Source organism: Eimeria tenella, genomic scaffold (assembly GCF_000499545.2).
Source record: "Eimeria tenella Houghton genomic scaffold, Eth_scaff69, whole genome shotgun sequence".
Classification (NCBI taxonomy): domain Eukaryota; phylum Apicomplexa; class Conoidasida; order Eucoccidiorida; family Eimeriidae; genus Eimeria; species Eimeria tenella.
In genome coordinates this window covers 71,650-90,681 of record NW_013543437.1, presented here as the reverse complement: position 1 = coordinate 90,681, position 19,032 = coordinate 71,650, and the positions used below count along the sequence as shown (strand labels likewise).

Here is a 19,032-nt window from a genome sequence, read left to right as displayed (position 1 = left end):
AAGGTGCGGCGTCTACGAGACACTTTCCGGAGTGTATAGGTGAGAGTGCTTCTGAAAGTACACTGACGACACGTGTTTGAAATCGTACAAAGCGTGCAGCTATTAAGGAAATCTAGCAAAGCAGCGCGCTGGACGTGGGACGACTGCTTAGGGAGGCCCCAGCTGCTGTTGCTGCAGACCGTGGGCTTCAAAATGCAAATTGAGAAACCATGAATAGTTGGGTTTACTCTGTTGGTCATCGCCAATGAAAGAAACAACATTAGGGACATTGGATATTATCTATTTGTTTCTAAGTACGGAACTTGGAATGGGCAACAGCATATATCAGTCAGATTGGGGGCCACATATCTCGCACGTCCTGTAGCGTTTCATAGTTGTAGGAACGCAACAGTGCGATATATTCTCCAAGTAGATATTTTGGTTCTGCCTTCCACAATTTCACCAGCTCAGCCCTGCAGCACTCCAAACAAGCAGAGGCCCGTACGCATTGAAACAAAGACAAGGCATTTGGCCTTCGGGTCTCAAACCTGCACTCTACACTGCGGCCGCCGTAAACTGTTTGGTGTCAGGCGACCAGCCTGCCCAACGTGCGTGAGGACTGAGCCAAGCCTCGCAACAGGAAGTGTTCACCAGCGACCGTGCGTAATTTGCCAGCTTAATGGCTTAACCAGCTAGCTAAAGCCTTAGTGCGCAAGCCGCAGGTGGAGGTGCGGGCTACTGCAGAAGTTTATTTGCCCCATTAACACCGAACGGGACTTGGACAGCAAAGAACGCGGGCGGGCGGGCAGAACGACCGAAATGCACATGCAGTGCTACAGGAACCTGCTGCATGAAGACCTTTTATTCACTTATGAAGCCTGGGCGATGAGGGCAAACGTGGGGCTAGATGCATGACCATTCATAATGGCACACTCACCTTGAGGCAATATCTTTCTTTGCCAGCTCCGTTACAAACGCTCGCACGGCGAAAGTGCCCGAACGACTACCCGCAAGCATTCCCTCTGGGGTAACACACAAGGCTGAGGCGAACCTCTTGAGCCGTGGCATGACCCTGCCCGCAATAAGCGCTGAAGCGAAGCACTCGTAGAGTTGCTGTTGCTGCTCCTGGGGAGAAATGGCAACATTTTGACCACTCTTCGTGCGAAGCAGAGGCCGTTCCACTGCCTGTAACGGCAGCTGTAGGGGGCTGTAGACCGGCCTAGACCATCCCATAACTGCGTCACGCCGTGAATCATATCTGAGAAATCCAATGCACGCCTCAAAAAATGTCAACAAACTAATTAGAATTGAATATGCTGACGGTTTCCTCTGTTTCAACAGGAGCCGTCGTTCACTCCAGGTCGCCCAAATATCTCCATAACTGTTACAATCTTACAGAAAACAAAGCACTGGCTCAGATTTTTGAGTCTACTCTTGTGACACAATCTACGCACTCTAGGACAATCTACGCACTCTAGGGGAACTTACGCTGGAGCCGGCAGCTGCAGAAAGGTATGGTGTATCAAGGGGCTGTCGCTTGTGCTTAGTTCCGTATCCTGGAGTGGGTGGCATATTTGCAGCATTGCACGACCTTCGTGAATTAGCTGGTTGTACACTAAGAGCTTAGGACGCGGGCTGAGGCAAAGCCAGACGCAGGAAACACCAAACCCTACAGCCCGAACCTTTCGTACAGCTAACTCCAATCTGCGCCATGCTGCAACCATGCAGCGTGGCTTGTCAGACACACAAGATCGTACGCGCCTCCTCAAACGTTTATCAGAAGCACTTGTCTCCCCCTGTTGCCCCACCTTTAGCGTGACTCTAAAGGAGTTCAACGCGAACGGAAAAAGGAAAAAATGATGCATGTAAAATTGACTCACGAGACGTGCAGGATGTTGGATGCAGAGTGAACCAGCGCTAGTTGCCCCTTCAGTTCCGCACACCGGTAGCCCCCGCGATTTGCTGCACGTTGCTCTGGGGTTGCGTCCGGGGGCAGACGAGGAGGATCTTGCCAAACTGCCACATGGTCGATTAGACCTTGAACAACGCACTGTTGTAGGCATCTTTTAGCTTCAGCTGTGGGTACTGCCAGTCGCAAAGGCGCTTTCAAGGCTTGAAGATCGTCCGCGGGGGCCTCCTGCTGTGGTTCTGCAGCTTCCAGTGATTCCTGGCCTTGACGTGCCCGCTGCAGCAGAACACGCATTAGCTGGGCCAGCTGAGCTGCTAGTGCCCCGACCTCTGCAAACCTCGACGGGTCCAGACCGTATGACTTGCAAAAGCCAACGGGACTTCTCGCATGGCTATAAGCTCCACACAACCAGACATAGGCGTCTATGTCGCTGTCTTGTTCCTCCCAAGGCCTCCGAGGAGGGCGCATGCGGTTCCCTGCTGCGTCTCCCTCTCCAATGTCTCCAATGCGGCTTTGTGGCGGTAAAGAGGGCAGCAGCTCGCCCACAGAGAGAGCCGCAACGAGGTAGCAAGCTACAGCCACAAACTCCGGCCCGTGTTCCTTGTGACTGCAAGACAACTCACACGAACAGTCCATTCGTGTTTGCAAAAGATCAAGTGCAAATGTATGAACATGATACAATGGCTAACATACAGGTGAGCATTCGTCTAGAACCAGAGCGGCATGTTGAGCACGCCCTTGTGAGAACGGACGCAAAAACGCACATGAGCATCTAGACAAGTCCTTTAGGATAAGCATGCACACAGTCGCGTCATGGAAGTGTACACACTCGAAACCGAACGGGAATGCAGAGATGCACATACACATAATACACACACACGTCTAAGTATGTACGTGTATATATTGTGGATATGTGTGCACCTGCAAATTTACATTCTTACAAACATGCGTAAGCACTCACAAATGCACACAAACAAAAACGCATAGGCACAAGAAGGAATGCACGTACTCCTAAATCTTATGTTGCTATGCAACAAAACATGGTTTTCGAAACGTCGTTTCACGGAATCTGTAGGCAACCAAAGATTAAGCCTTCGAATACAAGGACGACCCACGATAAAGGGAAAGGTGCAAGAAAAAGGGAATGAAAAAGAAAAGGACGTGGACAAGTTACCGAGAGCAAGCCAAAAGAAGGATCTTGGCAAAGCGTGGTGGTATCGGCAGTTCACTCATGCGGCGGCCGAGAGCCGTGCAGCAGACTTCAGGCTCGCGCATGCTCTTTTGGTGATGCTTCTGCTTCTGTTCAGATCCCTTAGGCTGCAGTGCGCCGAGGGCTACCAGGCGGCGTCGCGCACTCTCAAGAGCAGCCGCTGCGGGTGGAGAAGGAAACGGGAAAGCTGAGGGCCGTGGAATGCCTGAACAAGTCACACCACAAACCCTTAACATGATGAGCTGTTAATGAACAGCAACAGTCCCAGGAGAATAGCTGAAAACTTGAAAAGATAGAGGACGCAATGGAGGACCTACCCAGTGCGGCCATGAACAACAGGAGGTGATCAAGGGGCACCGTGTGGATTTGCGGAGGTGGATAACGCTCCATTTCGTGCTCGTATACGGCCGATGAATACAGCCTATAACACACGCCAGCGCCTACACGGCCAGCCCGACCCGCCCGTTGCTGCGCTGCGGCCTGAGAGGTCAGGGTAACGGTGAAGTACGAAAAACACTCTGACCCTGTGGCGAACACTCTTCTTTTCTCTCTCCCCGAGTCAACAACGTAGCTGCACACAATGCAAATACATTCCACAGCAGCGTGTGGAGGCAGAGTTCAAATTTGCGTGAAGTTTGTTTCCGCTGTAAAGGCACATCTGGCGCATAGACTCCAGCAGGAGCTAACGATTAATTAAAAAACAATACGCAAAATCGCCTAACGCATTCGGTTTTGATTCAGGTCGTCCTAAATACTCAGTCCCTAAAAGAGCTCACCGCACGTTTGGCAAAGTTAAAGACGTCTCTGCCACATTTGTAGCGACGATGATGCGCCGTTCGTCCGGTGATGGGGGCTCGAACGCAAGGCGCTGCAGCTCCCCAGGCAAGGTGGCGTAGAGTGGAATGGCAGTGAGCCTAGGCACGATAACTGTCTCTTCTTGCGAGCTAGTTGGAGGTTCCTGAACACTTTCTTCTTTTCCTGGAAGAGCGCCAGAGGTGCTTCCATCCTGGCTTTTCTCGTTATCTGCAGGTTTCTTCCGCACCTGCACACCTGCGCCCAGCCAGCCTCCGGCAGAGAGAGTTTTGCGAACTCGACGCTTTGAAGTGTCCGGCGAGTCAAATGTTTCAATTCCAGCCTCAGCTGCCCCCTGAGGGGGCCGTGGTGACTTCGCGGGAGTCTCTGGCACCGCCAGAGAGACGTTTATTGCCTCTTCTGGATATTTAGAAGGCTCGCTGACTTTCCTACGTTTTCCTTTACCCTCTTTGGACACCGTGCCCTCAGTCCTAGTTGCCTGTAGAACGTTCGAAGCCCCGTGAGACTTTGATGAACTATCCCCATGAGGGCTCATTGTCTCACAGGGGGCCACCTGTGTCTCATTTGCAGATGAAGAAAGGTGCGGGGTAGATAAAACTGCTCTCAAGACCTCCTCTTCGGCCTCCTTGATTTCGCTGTGGGGCCCATCACTTTCTTCTGCATCGCTAGCAAGAGAAAGCTGCAGAAGATGGTTTGGCAGCTTCAGTTTTGGGCGGCGTCTTTGGCTGCTCCGAGAGCTGAAGCTGTCATCGGAGTGCACAGACACTTCGCTGTCATAATCTGGTGATTTCTCTTCCTCGAGAGGCAATGGTTCGTCTTCGCTTTGGTCTGACAACAGGAAGTCCGACTCAGGCGCTACCACACCACTATCATCTTCACCGTCACCTTCAGTAGCAGCAGCCGCAGTAAAAGCAGCAGAGGCCTGAAAACGCTTATATCTCCGTTTCTGCCATTCTTGCAGCTGACGCACCGCCTCCAGGACTTCCGCTCTCCCCGTCAAGAAAACAAGAACAGAGCCTGCAGGGAGCCGGCTGCACACACTCCACACAACTTGAAAAGACCGAATCCCTCAGTCGAGATGGAATACCGCGTTTCTGCTCCGGCCTTTTCGGACACCAAGGAAAGCGCAATGTATTAGCGTACATGCGCCCAAAATGCCGGCCAGAATGTTCTATGAACCATATTCAGGGAAGGCATTAGTTTAACAGGTAACTGGCGAACGCATGAAGCAACGCGAGCAGCTCCCACAAAAAGCAGAAAGCAAACTTCAGGTGAATCCCTGGGGCAGCTGCAGATTTCGATCGCAATTCTTTCGCAGGAAAGAAGAACTGGGCTTACGTGTGTATTTGCAGAGCCTTTTTAACTGCAGCGTCGACGTAGTGGTCAGGTGTCTTTTTGCTGAAGTGCACGCGGACCTCGAACGTTCGGCTCTCGAGGTGCAAAAGTGCCGGAGGCGGTGTAAACAAATGGGAATTTTCAGTGAAATCCGTAGCTTTCAAAGTAGCAGACATCACCAGCACCCTGCAACCCAACAGGAAGAACCTCGGAAGCAGGGAGACTCCACCAGCAATCCGAATCCATGGACTTGTAAAGAATAAAAGAAAAGCTAATCACGGGAGTAGAAACGGCTTGGAAACGAGCAACAATGCGGACAAACGGATGTGCTCTCGGGATATGAAGGAGTAGAGGTAGCAAAGACTCAAACGATCAAATGCAGTCTTTTTGCCGCACGGTTTTTATTTTTAAGGTGTTTGTGCGCGAGCTGACTTGAGTGGCGGCAAGGTGTCTTTGCCTCTTTCAAACCTTTCCCTTCTCATCACAACAACTCGGGAGACAAGCCCTAGTAACAAGTCCACATTGATGCTCCTCTCGTGGGCTTCGTCCACGATGATGCAACAGTACTTCCTGTAAACCCAAAAGCAGCATCAGCAGCAATAAAACTACAAAAACCACACAAGACTACCAGTGCCTAGGTAGTTTGAGGCTTAAGAGACAAGAACTGCATACGCCAGCTAGCAGCCGCGCCATCAGGACCAACGGCATGCTCAAAGGAAGCCCCCCTCTCTCTGAAAACCACCAGGGCCTCCTCACTAAGCTGATTGCCCGCCAGAAACCCTGCCCTCAAGAATGTAAGGAACGGAGAAGCTAGAAGAGGCGCCTTTGGCGCAGGGGCACTTTTAGGAGCCGCAGGTTATGCACAACCCCGCAGATTATTATTAACAGGAGTGGACAAGATGCCACTGCGGGGCATTCCAGCAGAATCTGCCGCACTTCACTTTACCTCAGGAGGAAGTCATCCTGTATTTCTCTCAAGAGAATCCCGTCAGTTGCAAACTTGAGACGGCAGTGGGGGCCAACATTGTGTCTGTCATGGCGCACCTGAAGAAGCAACAGAACTTGCAGAAAATAAGGTAAATAAACACAAAAAAGAATGTCATGCGCTACTTCGGGGAGCTCCATACATAGATTCCTTTGCCGACATTTCAGGGGAAGAAGTCGTACAATAAACTCACGATCAATCACCAGTTTTGAAATAAGGCTCTGGGTTAAGCATGCAAATGTAGGGACAGACACTGAAGGGGCTTGCAAGGGGGCAGAAACGCATGGCGAGATAACTTGCACATTGAAGATTATGAAACGCAAAGACAACCTCGTCGAGGCTCAAATACGTAAAAGCAGGCATATAAAAATGAACACTGACCAAGATACTGCCTCAGGACGCACCTGATAGCCTACGAGCTCGGGAGAGCCCATCTCCTCAGCAACTCTTCGGGCCAAGGACACAGCAGCAACCCTGCGTGGCTGCGTGATGCAGATGGACATTTGTCTTTTTACAACAATGCCCTCCTTTGTCGCCTCTACTGAGAGCGACCCAGGCTTGGCAGCCGCTGCTGCCGTTGCAGCTGACACTGGTGCGTCCTCTGCAACACCTTCATTCTCGCTGCCAGCAACAACAGCAGCAGCTGCATTGGCAGCCGAAGCAGGAGCGACAGCAGAATCTGCCGCGCTCGCCTGTTCCTCCAGCAGCTGGAGAGCCGCTTCGCACTTCTTTGAAAAGTGCATTTGAGGGTAGCAAATTCCCGACTCAAATACGAATTGAGGGATCTGAACAAACGACGAGACAAGCAACAGGCACGCAAACGAGCATGATGAGAATTGAATAGACGAAAGCTGCTCAAATGAAGCAAAAATAGTATACAGGCTCTAGCATCCGGCCTTAACGCGTGTGCTCCCCTGAGAGCCACAAAGTAGCTGCGTGGACGCCCACAGCTGACCTGCAGGAAGGCGTATTTAGGGCACTCCATAATCACAAGAACGAAAATAGTCTACTAAGCTCCTTAAACCCACACAGGGGCCCCTTTTGGGGCCACCACGGGAGCCCAGGAAAAGCCTGTGCTTTGGGGGGCTCACTTGTGTGCTTTTGCCCGAGCCCGTTGCGCCCGAGATGCAGAGAATGTCTGCGTGGCGCCTGCCAGCGAGGTCCAACATCTTTTTTCTTTTTCTTTTTCTAGAAGCCCCACCAGCTGCTGCGGGGGACCCCGTTTGCGCTGCGCGAGCCTCCTCGTCGGAGCTGCTGCTGCACTCCTCAGCCTCCTGCATCAAGGGGTGTTCCTGCTGCAGCAGGAAAGACAGCACGCGCCCCTCAGCCTCAGCAGCAGGCAACGCAGCTCTTGACTGTTCAAATTCAGGGGAGCGGCGAAGACAGGCTGCTGCTGCCTCCGGAGAATAGGAAATTCTCGGAAGACGATTACGATTACCCCGGCAAGCAGCACCTGCTGCAGCTTTCGCTGCAGCTGCGCGCTTGGTTTGGAGAGAGGCCGCCATACGCTCAGCGCTCTGGCCGCTGCTGCTGCTGCTGCTGCTGCTGGCGGTAGTGGACGCCGTGTCGTTTTCTAGCTCATTGCTCAAACCGCCATCTACCAGCTGCTCAGCCCCAATGCCAGTCTTTTGCTGCTGCTGTTGCTGCTTCTTCTCCTGTTGCTGCTGCTGCTCAACCGGCCCTTGGGAACTCTCGCCCCCTCGTTCTTTGGCCTCACTGTGAGCAGAAGAAACTTCTTTGTGCTGCTGCTTCTCTTGCCGCTTTTCTCTATCTTCTTGCTTGATCTTCGTTTCTCCCGTGCCGTCAGAACTTTGTTTCGGCGCCTCCTTTTGCTGCTTCTGCTGCTGCTGTGTAAGCTGGCGCTGCTGCTGCAGCTGCTGCTGCCTCCGCTGCACCTCTTGCTGCAGCATCAGCGCCTTGCGGGCCTTCTTCTGCAGCCGGCGACCCTTGACTCCTGTCAGCAGCGAGCCTCGACCTAGCAGCAGCATTGTCTTGGCTAGCTGCGTCTTTTCACTGTCAGCAGCTGCTGCTGTGGCCTCCGCTGCAGCAATATCGCCCGCTGCGCCTGCTGCCTTTGCTGCAGCATCAGTTCCTGCTGCAACGCCGCCCTCCTGCTGCTCCAGCACTGCAGCAGCAAACAGCGGACAGGAGCAAAACAAGTAGGAGTTCCTAATATAATTGCGTTTTCAACCTCCTGAAGGAGTAGTTTACAATACAGTGCAAATGCCCAACTTCAAACATATAATTCTTCTAGAAGCAGAATCGGAAGTTGCTGCTCTTCTCCAGAGACACTCTTGCCAGCAGCAGCACTACTTTGTTACTGCTGCTGCAGTTTCATTTCATGCGTGACTGACCTGTTCTCATATCATACTTCTGTAGCTCCTCGTGCAGCGCAGCCCTGACATCCCTTTCCTTATGTTTTTTCTGCAGCAGCAGCAGCAGCACCGTTGCAGCAGCATCAACAGCAGGTCGCAGCAGCACGCGAGCAGCAGCAATAGCAAACCACAAAGGCTGGCGCGTCACTCGGCCATGCTGCCCTTCAAAGTGCAGCAGACGCACCAGCAGCTGCTTCAGCTTCCTCTGCTTCCTGTTGCTGCCTTTCTTTGTGTCTTTCTGCGCCTCCTCATTTTGATTCCCGAGACTTCCAGATTTCTTTTCCTTGCGCTTTCGGGGCATCAGCAGCATCTGGTTGCTGCCTTCCCCTGCATCCTAATGGGGCAGCAGCAGCAGCAAAACCAGCAGCAGCAAGAGCAGCGGCCGCATGAGCGGCAACAACAACGCAAACAGCACCACGGGAAGGTTCTCTGCTGCCAACAGCAACAGCTGCGGACTGCGAAGTCACCCAGTGGCAGCAAGCACAAGAACAGCAGCAACTCGAAGCAGCAAACATAAGGCACAGCAGAGAGCAGCAGCAGCTGCAAATGATGCGACAGCGGCAACAGCCACAGCACAGGCTGCAGCAGCAGCTGCAGCTCATGCTTACCTGAGGGCCATCATCTCGCAACAAAGACACGTCGAGCAGCTGTGCGGGGGCCTTCGACTTCACCTCCATTTTAGTAGTCCATTGACCGCCTTCTCCATCTACTTTTTGTTCTTCTTTCTAAAAGGGTAATTAACTAGTGGCAGGATTCGGTGCCTGACTATTTTCCAGGTGTATTCTGCTGGGGCATAGGGCCATGGGATTAGGCTCGAAAGAGAGTTCTCCCACTATTCACTGCTAGAGGCGCCTTGGAAAACTTTTCAGGTAAATTACTGTCATTGAAAAGATGTGAAAAAATCTAAAACGCACAAACAAGAGGCAAAGCGGGGCAAAAAGCCAAGGCAAGTGGGCGCAGTAGAGAAAGGAGCAGTTTTCCTGCTTCTTTCCCTTTTAACAGCCATCGACATACCTTGTGCCCAAGCCTTCCGTGCTGCTGCCCATTATAAGGTCTAACTTTCAGTGTTTAAAATGCAACACAAATGGTGCTTGGAGGCCCAAGGCCCTGTAGCCCGGGGGGCCCCTCAGGGGCCTCCGCTGTGTGGGGCTCCGAAAATGCTGCAGCTGCTGCAGCGAAAGCACCAACAGTGCCATCGCAGGTCAATTCATAGAGTTCAGGTTGAGGAGATCTGACCGGAAGGTCGAAGGCAGGTGTCTGAGGTGTCTAGAAAATTTGCCCTCTGGCAGTGCTGCAGCTGGTGTTGGCGTTCTTGCCGCTCCTGCTGTTGCTGCTGCTGCTGCTTTGCTGGTTCCTCCAGTGTTGCAATCCTGGGTGGCTCTGCACTTCGCTGCTTTTGCTGCAAAACAATTTTCCTTCACAGTTTTCCCCACCTATTGTATAATCTTCTCGCTAAAGATTTCCGTGGGGCTCTCTCTACCTCTCGTGTCCTCTTCTTGGTGGCTGTCTGCGTTCTCTGTAACTTTCCTGCGATCTCCGCGGTTTTCAATGCAGACAGCACAAAACGACCTATTTTTTCAACTCATTTCTCCCTTGAGATCCATTTGATTGTCTAGCGGCCATGAGTTCTCCGGTTTTTGCCGCGTTACTGGGCAGTCTCGCCACAGGTGACCTCCCCCGTCTTGAGGCGTTCAGTTGGGACTGCCTGCTTGTGCTGCCTTTCTTTTGTTTGGCGCACTTGGGCATCTGGATGCTGCTGCAGCTGGTGCGCCGGCCGGCGCTGCAGCGGCATTTCCCGCTGCTGCAGCAAGGGGTTTGGCCGCGCCACGGCGCCAACAGGCTCTGCTGCATTCTGCACAGCGCGGTCGCCTTCCTCTGGGGCTTCGCTGTTCTATATAGAGAGGGGGCGTTTGGCCGGGCCCTGGGGGCCCTGGGGGCCCCAGCAGTCCCGGGAGCCCTGCCGTACTTCGGGAGCTCCATTTCTGCGCTGCAGCGACCGCTGCTGCTGTATTCCTTGTCCTTTTTCGTGTACGACTTAGTGTACGTCTTCATAGAACGCGACGTAGCCACTACTTTGCACCACCTGGGTGCTGTTGCTGCTTTCATCACCAGCTTCTCCCGCAGCGTGGCCTCAGCTGATATAGTTGCAGGTCTCACAGTGGGGGAGTGCAGCACGCCTCTCCTCCACCTGCGTTACTTCGCAAGGCACTACTGCACGCTGGCAGCAGAGGCCAAGCAGAGAGCCCCCCAGAAGGACTTCGAGTCTGCGGGGGAGTCCCCAGCATCGAAGGGGGCCCCCAGCGGGGAGGAAACTGAAGATAGCCCGGAGGGGCAGACTCCTGCAGCCACTCCCGCGGCAGGTTCTTCGGCCGCGGCGCCCATGGGCCCCCCTGAGGCCGCCTCGAGGGGCCCCCCGGGGGGCCCCACAGCCTGTGTGCAGGTGCCGCCAGGCATCTGGGGCCTCTCGTTTGTCCTGCTGAATAGAGCAGCAGAGCTGCTGTTTGTGTTCACCTTCATTACAGCCCGCGCACTTGTGGCCCCCGCTGTGACTGCAGCAACTTGTGTGTCTGCGCGCACGCCGCTGCTTGTGAAGGCGATGGCGCTCACGGTTTGCTTCATTAGCTTCTACTGGATCGGCCAAATCTTTTTTCTGGTTTACTACAGAGGATCTGCAGGCCGACAGAGACGCAAGAAGACGGTCTAGGCCGCCAGCTGCTGCTTCCGCTTCTGCTGCTCCCGCCGAGGCGCAGCGCAGCAGGGCCTCAGAAGCAGAAGCATCTGCTGCAGCAGCAGGGCTGGTGAGACAGCTCTAGTCCTATTTGCCTCCTGCAGGAAAGGCAGCCGTTTGAAGCGCAGCAGCACGCCGATAAACAGCAGCAGCAGCAGCAGCAGTACCAACTGCAGCAAACAATTTGTTACTAGGTCTTTTACTTCGACTAATGTCGACGAGGTGCCTAGCAGCCTAGTGGCCGCGTGCTTGGGAGCAGCAGTCGCTGCAGTTCTCCGCAGCTCTCTGCAGCAGCAGCGGCACAAACGTAAGCAGCAACAGCAGCAGCAGAAGCTGCACACCCCGCTGTCTTGTGGCTACTGCTGAGATGGCTCGCAGGCGAGATCCCGGGGGGTTCCCCTTGCGCATCTCGGGGGCCCCTTATACGGAAAGGCCTATATTGCTTATCCGTGACTCTTTATAAGACCATACATATATGGCTGCTAGTCTTGTAGCCTTAGCAGTACAGGGATCACTGAGACCCTAGGGAATGGCGTATAAGGGCTAGAGCCAACCACGCTAGGACTTTTTCTGGCTCTCCCCCTTCGCGTGGAGATTGAATGCAAATGGTTAAAAGCCACGAACTGCTTTCTTTCTTATGCTTACTGTTTGGCCGATTCAACTGCGGCCCGCAAATGCACGCAGACGGAGAAACAGAATACACTGCAAGGCACAACAGGGGGAATGAGAACAGCAGAACGAAGCCAGGAGAGGCACATACAGGAAACCCCTGCAGAGCTAGCTGGCTGGAGAAGCTCAGAAAGCGGTACAAGTTGCAGACAAGTCCACAGGAGCAACTGCGCGCTGTGTTGCGCATTTAAAGTTTGCAGCAGGACACCGTGGGCTCCTTGGCTGAAGATGGTTGGAAGTGGGCATAAAGTGGTTGAGGAGCTAGCCAGTGCTGCTCTGCAATAGCTTGTAGCCGTAGTTCAGAAAGGCTGTACTACGCCAGAGGAGAAGTATCTGCCAGTAGCTGTGGAGAACTGTAGCTAGCTGCTGCTCACATTCTGCAAGGATTCACATTGGGTAAACTGCATATCCAGGGAATATTTATATTCAGCAGTATTCATTGCCTCTCTGGAACGCCTTTGCCATCATTCTCCAGTGGACAATATGCAGGGGATCGGCTGGCCCGATGAAAATTGACGGAATAAACTAAAGAACTGTGTGAGCCTACGGGCTGCGGTAAACAGACGCATGGGCTCCCTGTACACAGATCTGATTTGGTGCGGATAGGAAAATGGGACCTCAGCGAGCTGATATTTCTTTAACCGCCAGGCTAAGGCAGAGGATCCAAAATGGCGGAGCTGCCGGTTCTTGATTCATTATTTGGGCGCCTTCCTAGCCACTGAAATACCAGGAAAGTGACTCTTCTCTAGCCAAAGACTGCATGAAACTCGTCTTATTTTTAATAAATACCGTTAAAAGGACAAAAGTGTCTGCGCATCTGCAGTGTGCAATGGGAAGCGGGCAAGTCTGCTGCGTATGGCGTTTCGCCGTGAGTGCTCCTGTCTGCTCTTTTGCTCTACCTGGCATTTAGTCCACCATATTTCCAGGTCGGAAGGTTTTAAGTTGAAGTAAATGGTGTTTATTATATTTACGCCCCTTTTTCGCCTTCAACACTCAGTTCAAGGGGAAAGTGACCTCCCCCGCTCCGTGCTGCTCGTGATGGCTGTCTGGTGAGTGGCGAACCTGCAGCTGCCGCGGCTGCAAAGCAGAAGTCTCGGGGGCATTGGTGGCCTCTTTGAGTTTCCACGGCACCATTAAATTGAAAAATTAACTCTTATGAACTTAACGTATACGTTTACCACCATAGAGTCTGCGACCTCCTCGACAGTCGGCGGTGTCCACTGGTGGTGTCTGGGCGGGAGGGGCCAGAGCCCTTTTCGTTCGCCTCTCGTGTTCCTTATGCTCCTTTCTTGCATTGAAAGCAAATCAAGACAAAACATGACCGTTTAGCTCCCAAGGGACCAAATCTTTAGCAATGAGCGCTTGAGATTTCCCCAGGACGCCACTAGACTGCCGCGTGGTCCTGTCGCTGGGCTTTGTTTGCCTGTCTGCTTCACAGCCGAACCTCAAGGGGGCCTCCCCGCAAATCAAACCTTCGCTAATGCGAATGCATTATTTTTTGCCCCCGGGGCGACGTCTAGGGGTCCTCGTGGCTGCATTTTTGGGGCGCCCAGTCGCTTCGTGCGTTGGCCTTGGGCGCTGCAAGGCAGCTGGCTAGGAGCCGCCGTCGCCGCCCTTCTTGCACACACCGCAATGCCCACTGCCTTTGGCTAACTAACAAAGCCCAGCAAGCGAAGAAGACATGTCCTGACGGGCGAAATGGAGGTACCCTCGTCTGCAGCGGCACCCTCCACAGGGGGGCTCCAGGGGCGCACGGCTGGCCCGCAACAGTCCGCAGGGGGGACTCGAGAGCCTCAGAGGCACTCCTACGGCACATGGGGGCTGCAAGAAGCCTCTACACAAGTAGCTTCCAACTTAGGAGGCCAGGTGACCTTACAGCAGGCGCTGGGGGACTCGTCAGCCGCCGCTGCAAGGCCTCCCCTAGGCGCCCCCGATGAGGAGCCGCCGCAGCAGAGGGCTACTGCTGCTGCAGCGGCTGCAGCAGCTGTGTCGCTGTACACTCCGGCTGAGCTGGAGAAGCTGAAGCACTACGATGAGGAGCTGTTTGCTGCTCTAGAAGTGTCGCGCTGCTGCTGCTGGTCCGCGCCTATCGCCTCTTTTGCTGCCAAATATGCAGCGCAGCAGTCAGACCTCACGACAAAGCGCGTAGAAAAGTATCTTCAGAGACGGACTCACATTTACAGACATGTGGACGATCTGCTGCTGGGGCTGGGAGGCCTCCTCGACCCAGAGGAGGCAGCAGCCGCTGCAGCATCTGGTGCAGCAGCAGCTGCAACAGCAGAGGCAGCTTCTGCAGACGGAGCATCTCCCGATAGTCCAGGCAAGGCAGAGGACGGGGAGCACCACCCGCAACAGCCGCACGCTGCCACTAACAGCAGCAGCAACAGCAACAGCAGCAGGAGCAGCAGCGAGAGTCAGCGGCGAGCCCTGAAATGGACTACGAAGAAGCTCCGGTGGATTTGCGACGACGAGCTGCAGAGGCATCCTCTCTTGCTGGAGGGCCCCGTAGCTCTGAAGTGCTGCGTCTTTGGGGAAGCCATAGAAGCTGCTGTCCGCCAGGGCCTGGTGAGCTGCCTGTTCGAGACCCTCAGCTCTGAGGGGCTAGCCCTAGTCAGTTTCATTAGTTGTGGCTGCTACTGCTTTTCTGTGTGAGTTTCCTTTCAGAGGGAAAAACGTTTCTTCTGGGAAGCGCCTGAGGAGCCGCCGCCACTACTTTCTCCAGATACCGCGGCCACCAGCAGCAGCGGCAGCAGCAGCAGCAGCAGCAGCAGCAGCAAGGACAACAGAAGCAGAAATGAGGCCTTGAGGCGTGCAAGACGCGAGCAGATCTTGGTAGAGATATTTACTGCTAATGGAGGCAGCAAGTCGTTTTTGAAGCAGCTCCTGCAGCGGCTAGACGAACTGCCCGACCTACATTTGCCATTTAGGGCCCCCAAGTCTTTTGAGGGGCCCCTAAAGTCGACCTCAGAGTCGACGCCAGCAGCCCCTGGCCAGCAGGTGCTGCCCTGCAGCAGCAGCAGCAGCAGCAGCAGCGGTGGCGCCAGCGCAGCGCCGCCCCAGAGTCAACAGCAGCAGCCAAGCAGCAGCCAGCAACTGCAAGGCGAAGCCCAAAGTGAGAGACAGGCAGCCCCGAGACTTCTTACAAATGGGAATGCCCAGGGGCAGCAGCTAAATCTTGGCAGCCCCCAATCACAAGACCCCTTGAATTCTGCTGCGGCCTTCTCTAGGCCCATCAGGCAGACGCTGGGTACTGAAGTATCTGCAGCAGAAGCAGCAGCTCCAGGGGCCTCGAGTACACGCAGCAACGCGCCTCCAGCAGCAGCAGCTGCTGCTGCTGCCGTTGCGGCTGGTGACACTTGCAGTAGAACAGCAGGGGCAGCTCGCGAAGGGAATCCACTTGAAATGACGGGAGACCAGCAGAACGGGTTTAGGTGCTCCCGCTCGATGCTTCGCCTTCTGCTGCACGTGGGGCAGCAGCACTTGCTGCAGCACCGGGTCTGCCTGAGGTCACCCACTGCAAGAAAGGCTGTTTCTGCTGCTGCTGCTTCCGCTGCTACAGCTGCTGCGGATGCGTCCTACGAGGCACAGGAAGGAAACGAACGGCCTGTTAATTCACAAGGGGAAAGTGCGTGCAGCAGCAGCAGCAGCAGCACCAGGAACAGCAGCAACAAAGCTCCAAACGATGGCTGCCCATCTTCCGCTACCACGGAGAGTGGCTTGACCCGTAAAAGAGAAAGAAGCGCATCGACGTCTCAGCATGCAGCCGGTGTTGTTGAAGCAGCAGCAGACGGCGGAGTTGCTGCTGCCCAAGCTGCCGCCACAGTTATGCCGTCTTCATCAGAAGCTGCAGCAAACAGTCACACTTATTCCTCTCAGGAGAGCCGACACGCAAGTAAAGCTGGATCACCGCCTCTGGTGTCTCTTGCTGTAGCGCCGGCAGCCGCGGCTGCTGCTGCTGCTGCAAGTGCTTGTACAGATGACAACAGCAGGCCTTCGAGTCCGCGCCAAGATCGACGCAACAAAGCGACAGCTCCTGCTGCTGCAGCTGTCACAGCGAAGAAGCGCAAAACTGGCCTGCCCAGCCCCACAGTTCGTGGCTTACTAGCAGCAGCAAAAGATGGAGCACCACCAGCAGCAGCAGCTGCTGGTCCTGCTCTGCCGGGGCTGGCACCGTGGAGCCCTCGCGACCACCGTTTTGTTAGCGAAGGGACAGGACGAACCGCTTGTTTGCTGCTGCAGCGGATCGCCATGAGACTTCTGTTCGCTGCAGCTCTGTGCAGCAGCCAATACAGCCTCCCGGTGCAGCAGCTGCAGCGATTTGTAGCGGCGCTTGCTGCTGCCCTGAAGCCCTGCCTGGAAGCTATCAGAGAAGCTGGCGAGCGAGTGCACCTGCCGCAGCAGCAGCAGCACCACCACCACCACCATCACAAGCAGCAGCACCAAGAACAGAACTCTTGCTGCAGTGGGGTGCCTAACTTAGAGGGGACCCTTTTGGACTATGTTGCTATACCGCTCTGCTACGGACTTGCTGTTGTTGCTGGCCGCCCTTGGATGGGCAAGCTGCAGCAGAATGCAGCAGCAGAACTCTACGCGCTGCTGTTGGCTGCGGATGCTGCAGTGCATGCACACCGTCCGCTGCAGCAGCTAGTAGAGGCACTCAGCAGCAGCGGTCGCAGCAGCAGCAAACTGCTCCAACTGCAGCAAGCGAAACAGCAGCTGCAGCAGGACGCGGCGCTGGAAGAGCAGCAAAGTGGCCAGCCAGGTAAGCAGCAGGTCCCTCAGAAGCTCACGGCCGTCACCCAAAGCCTGGTAAAGCCTTAAGGTGTCATTTTTGCTTTCTTTAGATCCTTCGGCCTTACAAGCCGCTCGTTGGCATGCGAAAATGCTGCAGCAGGAGCAGCTGCTGCTGCTGTTTTTGCTGCCTTTGCTGCTACGCCTGCAGGCTTTTTCCCCTATCCCCCCATCCACCCGTCGCTGCGAGTTGTGGAGACGCCCCACCCGTACTCACGGCTGCACGCAGCAGGAGCTGAGGAGGCAGCAGCAGCGTGGGCCAGCAGCAAGGGCGTCAAGCTATCGCAGCAGCAGCAGCAGCAGCAGCACTTCTTCTACGCACACGAGGTTTCCTTCCCTGCTGCGTCGCACATAGTCCTCCTCTTTGACCCGAAGTCCGAGACCGAAGGCTCTCAAGATGTTCTCACAGTTCGTTCAGCTGCACGGCATCTCTCTTGTCCCTTTACGCGTGTTTCTATTATTTGTTGCGGCTGCTGCTGCTTCTGTTCCTGTTGCTGCTGCTTCTGCCGCTGCTGCTGCTGCTGATTCCACTCTCCTGGGCTGTAGCACTGCATGGTGAAGTCGTGAACGTGTTTTAGAGGGTCTTTAAAAGTGGCTTTTACTGTTTTTGCCCCTTTAGGTGGATTTGGCTTCCTTAGCGTATGGCTTTCGCATTTTTCTGAGCTTCTACGTCTCTTGCTGCCCCCTTTGCCTCCCATTGTCTTTTCATCATCTCCTTTTGTTGCTTTCGCTGCTGCTGCAGTTGCTGCTGATTCTATTGCTGCAGTGGCTGCTGCAACTGAGCACTGCAGTGGCTGGCGGCGGCCACTGCAGTGGCTGCCTCTGCGCCTTCCCCGTGCTTGGGGTCTTCGGGTTGCCCTTTTGCTCCTGCTGCTGCTGCTGCGGCCAGTCTTTGCTGCTGGCGTCTCTGTGTGCCTCTGCAGGTTTACCGGGGCCTTTGGAGCTGCGCGCCGTCAGAGGCTCCCCCAGATTGTTTGGTAGCTGGGCCCTTCAGTGGCTCCAACAAAGAAGAGCCAGAGGGCCCCCCAGCCAAAAGCACTGCTGCTGCGAGGGCCCCCTGGCCCCGCGAGGCCCTGGTGGTGGAGGCCCAGGCCCTGACTCTCTTCTTCACTGTCTGCGATAAGCCCAGTGCAGCTGCTGCTTCTAGTTTGAGGCCAAAGGGCTCTCTGTGGGGCTTCAGAGTCTACTGCTTAGGCCAGCAGTGGGCGATGCCGCCAGCAGCAGCGGCAGCTGCTGCTGCTGCCGCTGCTGAGCAGGAACAGCCCTGCAGCAGAAAACGAAGCTACACCGCTTTTTCCAAGGATGCCGAGGCTGCGCCAAGACCTGCACCAGCAACTACTACTCCCCACGAGTCGTTACTTGAGCCGCACAACAGCAGCAGCCGAAGCAGCAACAGCAACTGCAGCAGCAGCCAGCAGGAGGATCCTGAGAAGTCTTCGTGTGCCCCGTTGCTTTCTCAGCGGCAGCAGCAAGAGGGCCCCCACCTGCTGCTAGAATTCGTGTCGGCTTGTGCTGCTGGTGTTGCTGCAGCAACAGCAGCCCTGCTGAGGGCTCCGCCCCCTGCTGCACACGAGGCGCAGCTAGAAGCTGCATTCAGCTCTCTGCTGTTCGCCGGCGGCTACAAGAAGGAGAGGCCCTCCTGCGTGCGCAGGCTGCCCCGCCTCAAGGGGCCCCCCAGCACTCTTCATTTGCTGCAGCCCCAAGACAAGGGCCCCGACAGCTGCCACCGGGGCCCCAGCAGCAGCTCTCTAAGGGCCGAGGACACATGCAGTCTGGAGGATGAGACTTTGGAGTGCGGCGGAAATCGGCAGAGCCGGCAGCGGCTGCAGAGGCAGCAGCCGCAGCAGCGGCAACGGCAGCAGCAGCAGCAGCAGCTGGACTGGCAGCAGCAGCCAGGAAGTGAGATGCTCACCTCAGCTCCAGAAGCCCCCTTTGCCCCCTCTGCAGCTCACGCGTTGCTCCCTCGCGAGACCCCTTCCTCAGCTGTGCCAGCCGATCTGTCGGAGGGGCCCCTTCGGGGGCACCTCGAGGGGCCCCTACGGGGCGCCCCTGCACGGGGGCGCTCCTTGGGGCCCTCCAGAGGCCCCTCGGATTTCAACTCTGGCAGCTCCTTCGAGTCTTTACCCCGGCGGATCTCCCGAACCTCTCAAGCTAGACCTTCTAATGGCCCTCTGGACAACTGCCTGGGTGCCGCAGCTGCAGAGGCCTTTACCCTCACGCACCCAGGCCGCGGCAGCG

At 55.3% G+C, this 19,032-nt stretch overlaps 3 protein-coding genes across 3 annotated transcripts in view; 2 read left to right on the top strand and 1 right to left on the bottom strand.

Moving 5' to 3' along the window:
• Positions 1 to 328: 328 nt before the first annotated feature.
• Positions 329 to 9,283, bottom strand: ETH_00033245 (ATP-dependent helicase, putative; the record flags this gene model as incomplete). Its single annotated transcript, XM_013377950.1, has 14 exons — positions 329 to 452; positions 917 to 1,237; positions 1,468 to 1,614; positions 1,860 to 2,495; positions 3,063 to 3,303; positions 3,416 to 3,669; positions 3,875 to 4,942; positions 5,250 to 5,432; positions 5,679 to 5,816; positions 6,193 to 6,290; positions 6,636 to 7,016; positions 7,323 to 8,356; positions 8,586 to 8,940; positions 9,215 to 9,283. The coding sequence occupies 14 exons, from the start codon at positions 9,281 to 9,283 to the stop codon at positions 329 to 331; spliced, it is 5,049 nt and encodes a 1,682-aa protein (XP_013233404.1).
• A 944-nt stretch (positions 9,284 to 10,227) lies between these two features.
• On the top strand, positions 10,228 to 11,310 carry ETH_00033240 (uncharacterized protein; the record flags this gene model as incomplete). The annotated part of the gene is made up of 1 exon (XM_013377949.1): positions 10,228 to 11,310. The coding sequence occupies one exon, from the start codon at positions 10,228 to 10,230 to the stop codon at positions 11,308 to 11,310; it is 1,083 nt and encodes a 360-aa protein (XP_013233403.1).
• A 2,391-nt stretch (positions 11,311 to 13,701) lies between these two features.
• ETH_00033235 (HECT type ubiquitin ligase, putative) overlaps positions 13,702 to 19,032 on the top strand; it is a gene marked incomplete at both ends in the record, with an annotated part of 28,393 nt that continues 23,062 nt past the window's right edge. Inside the window, 4 exons of the mRNA XM_013377948.1 lie at positions 13,702 to 14,568; positions 14,668 to 16,765; positions 16,946 to 17,202; positions 17,718 to 19,032. Of these exons, the coding sequence (XP_013233402.1) occupies positions 13,702 to 14,568; positions 14,668 to 16,765; positions 16,946 to 17,202; positions 17,718 to 19,032 (4,537 nt within the window). The remainder of the gene's footprint in view (positions 14,569 to 14,667; positions 16,766 to 16,945; positions 17,203 to 17,717) is intronic.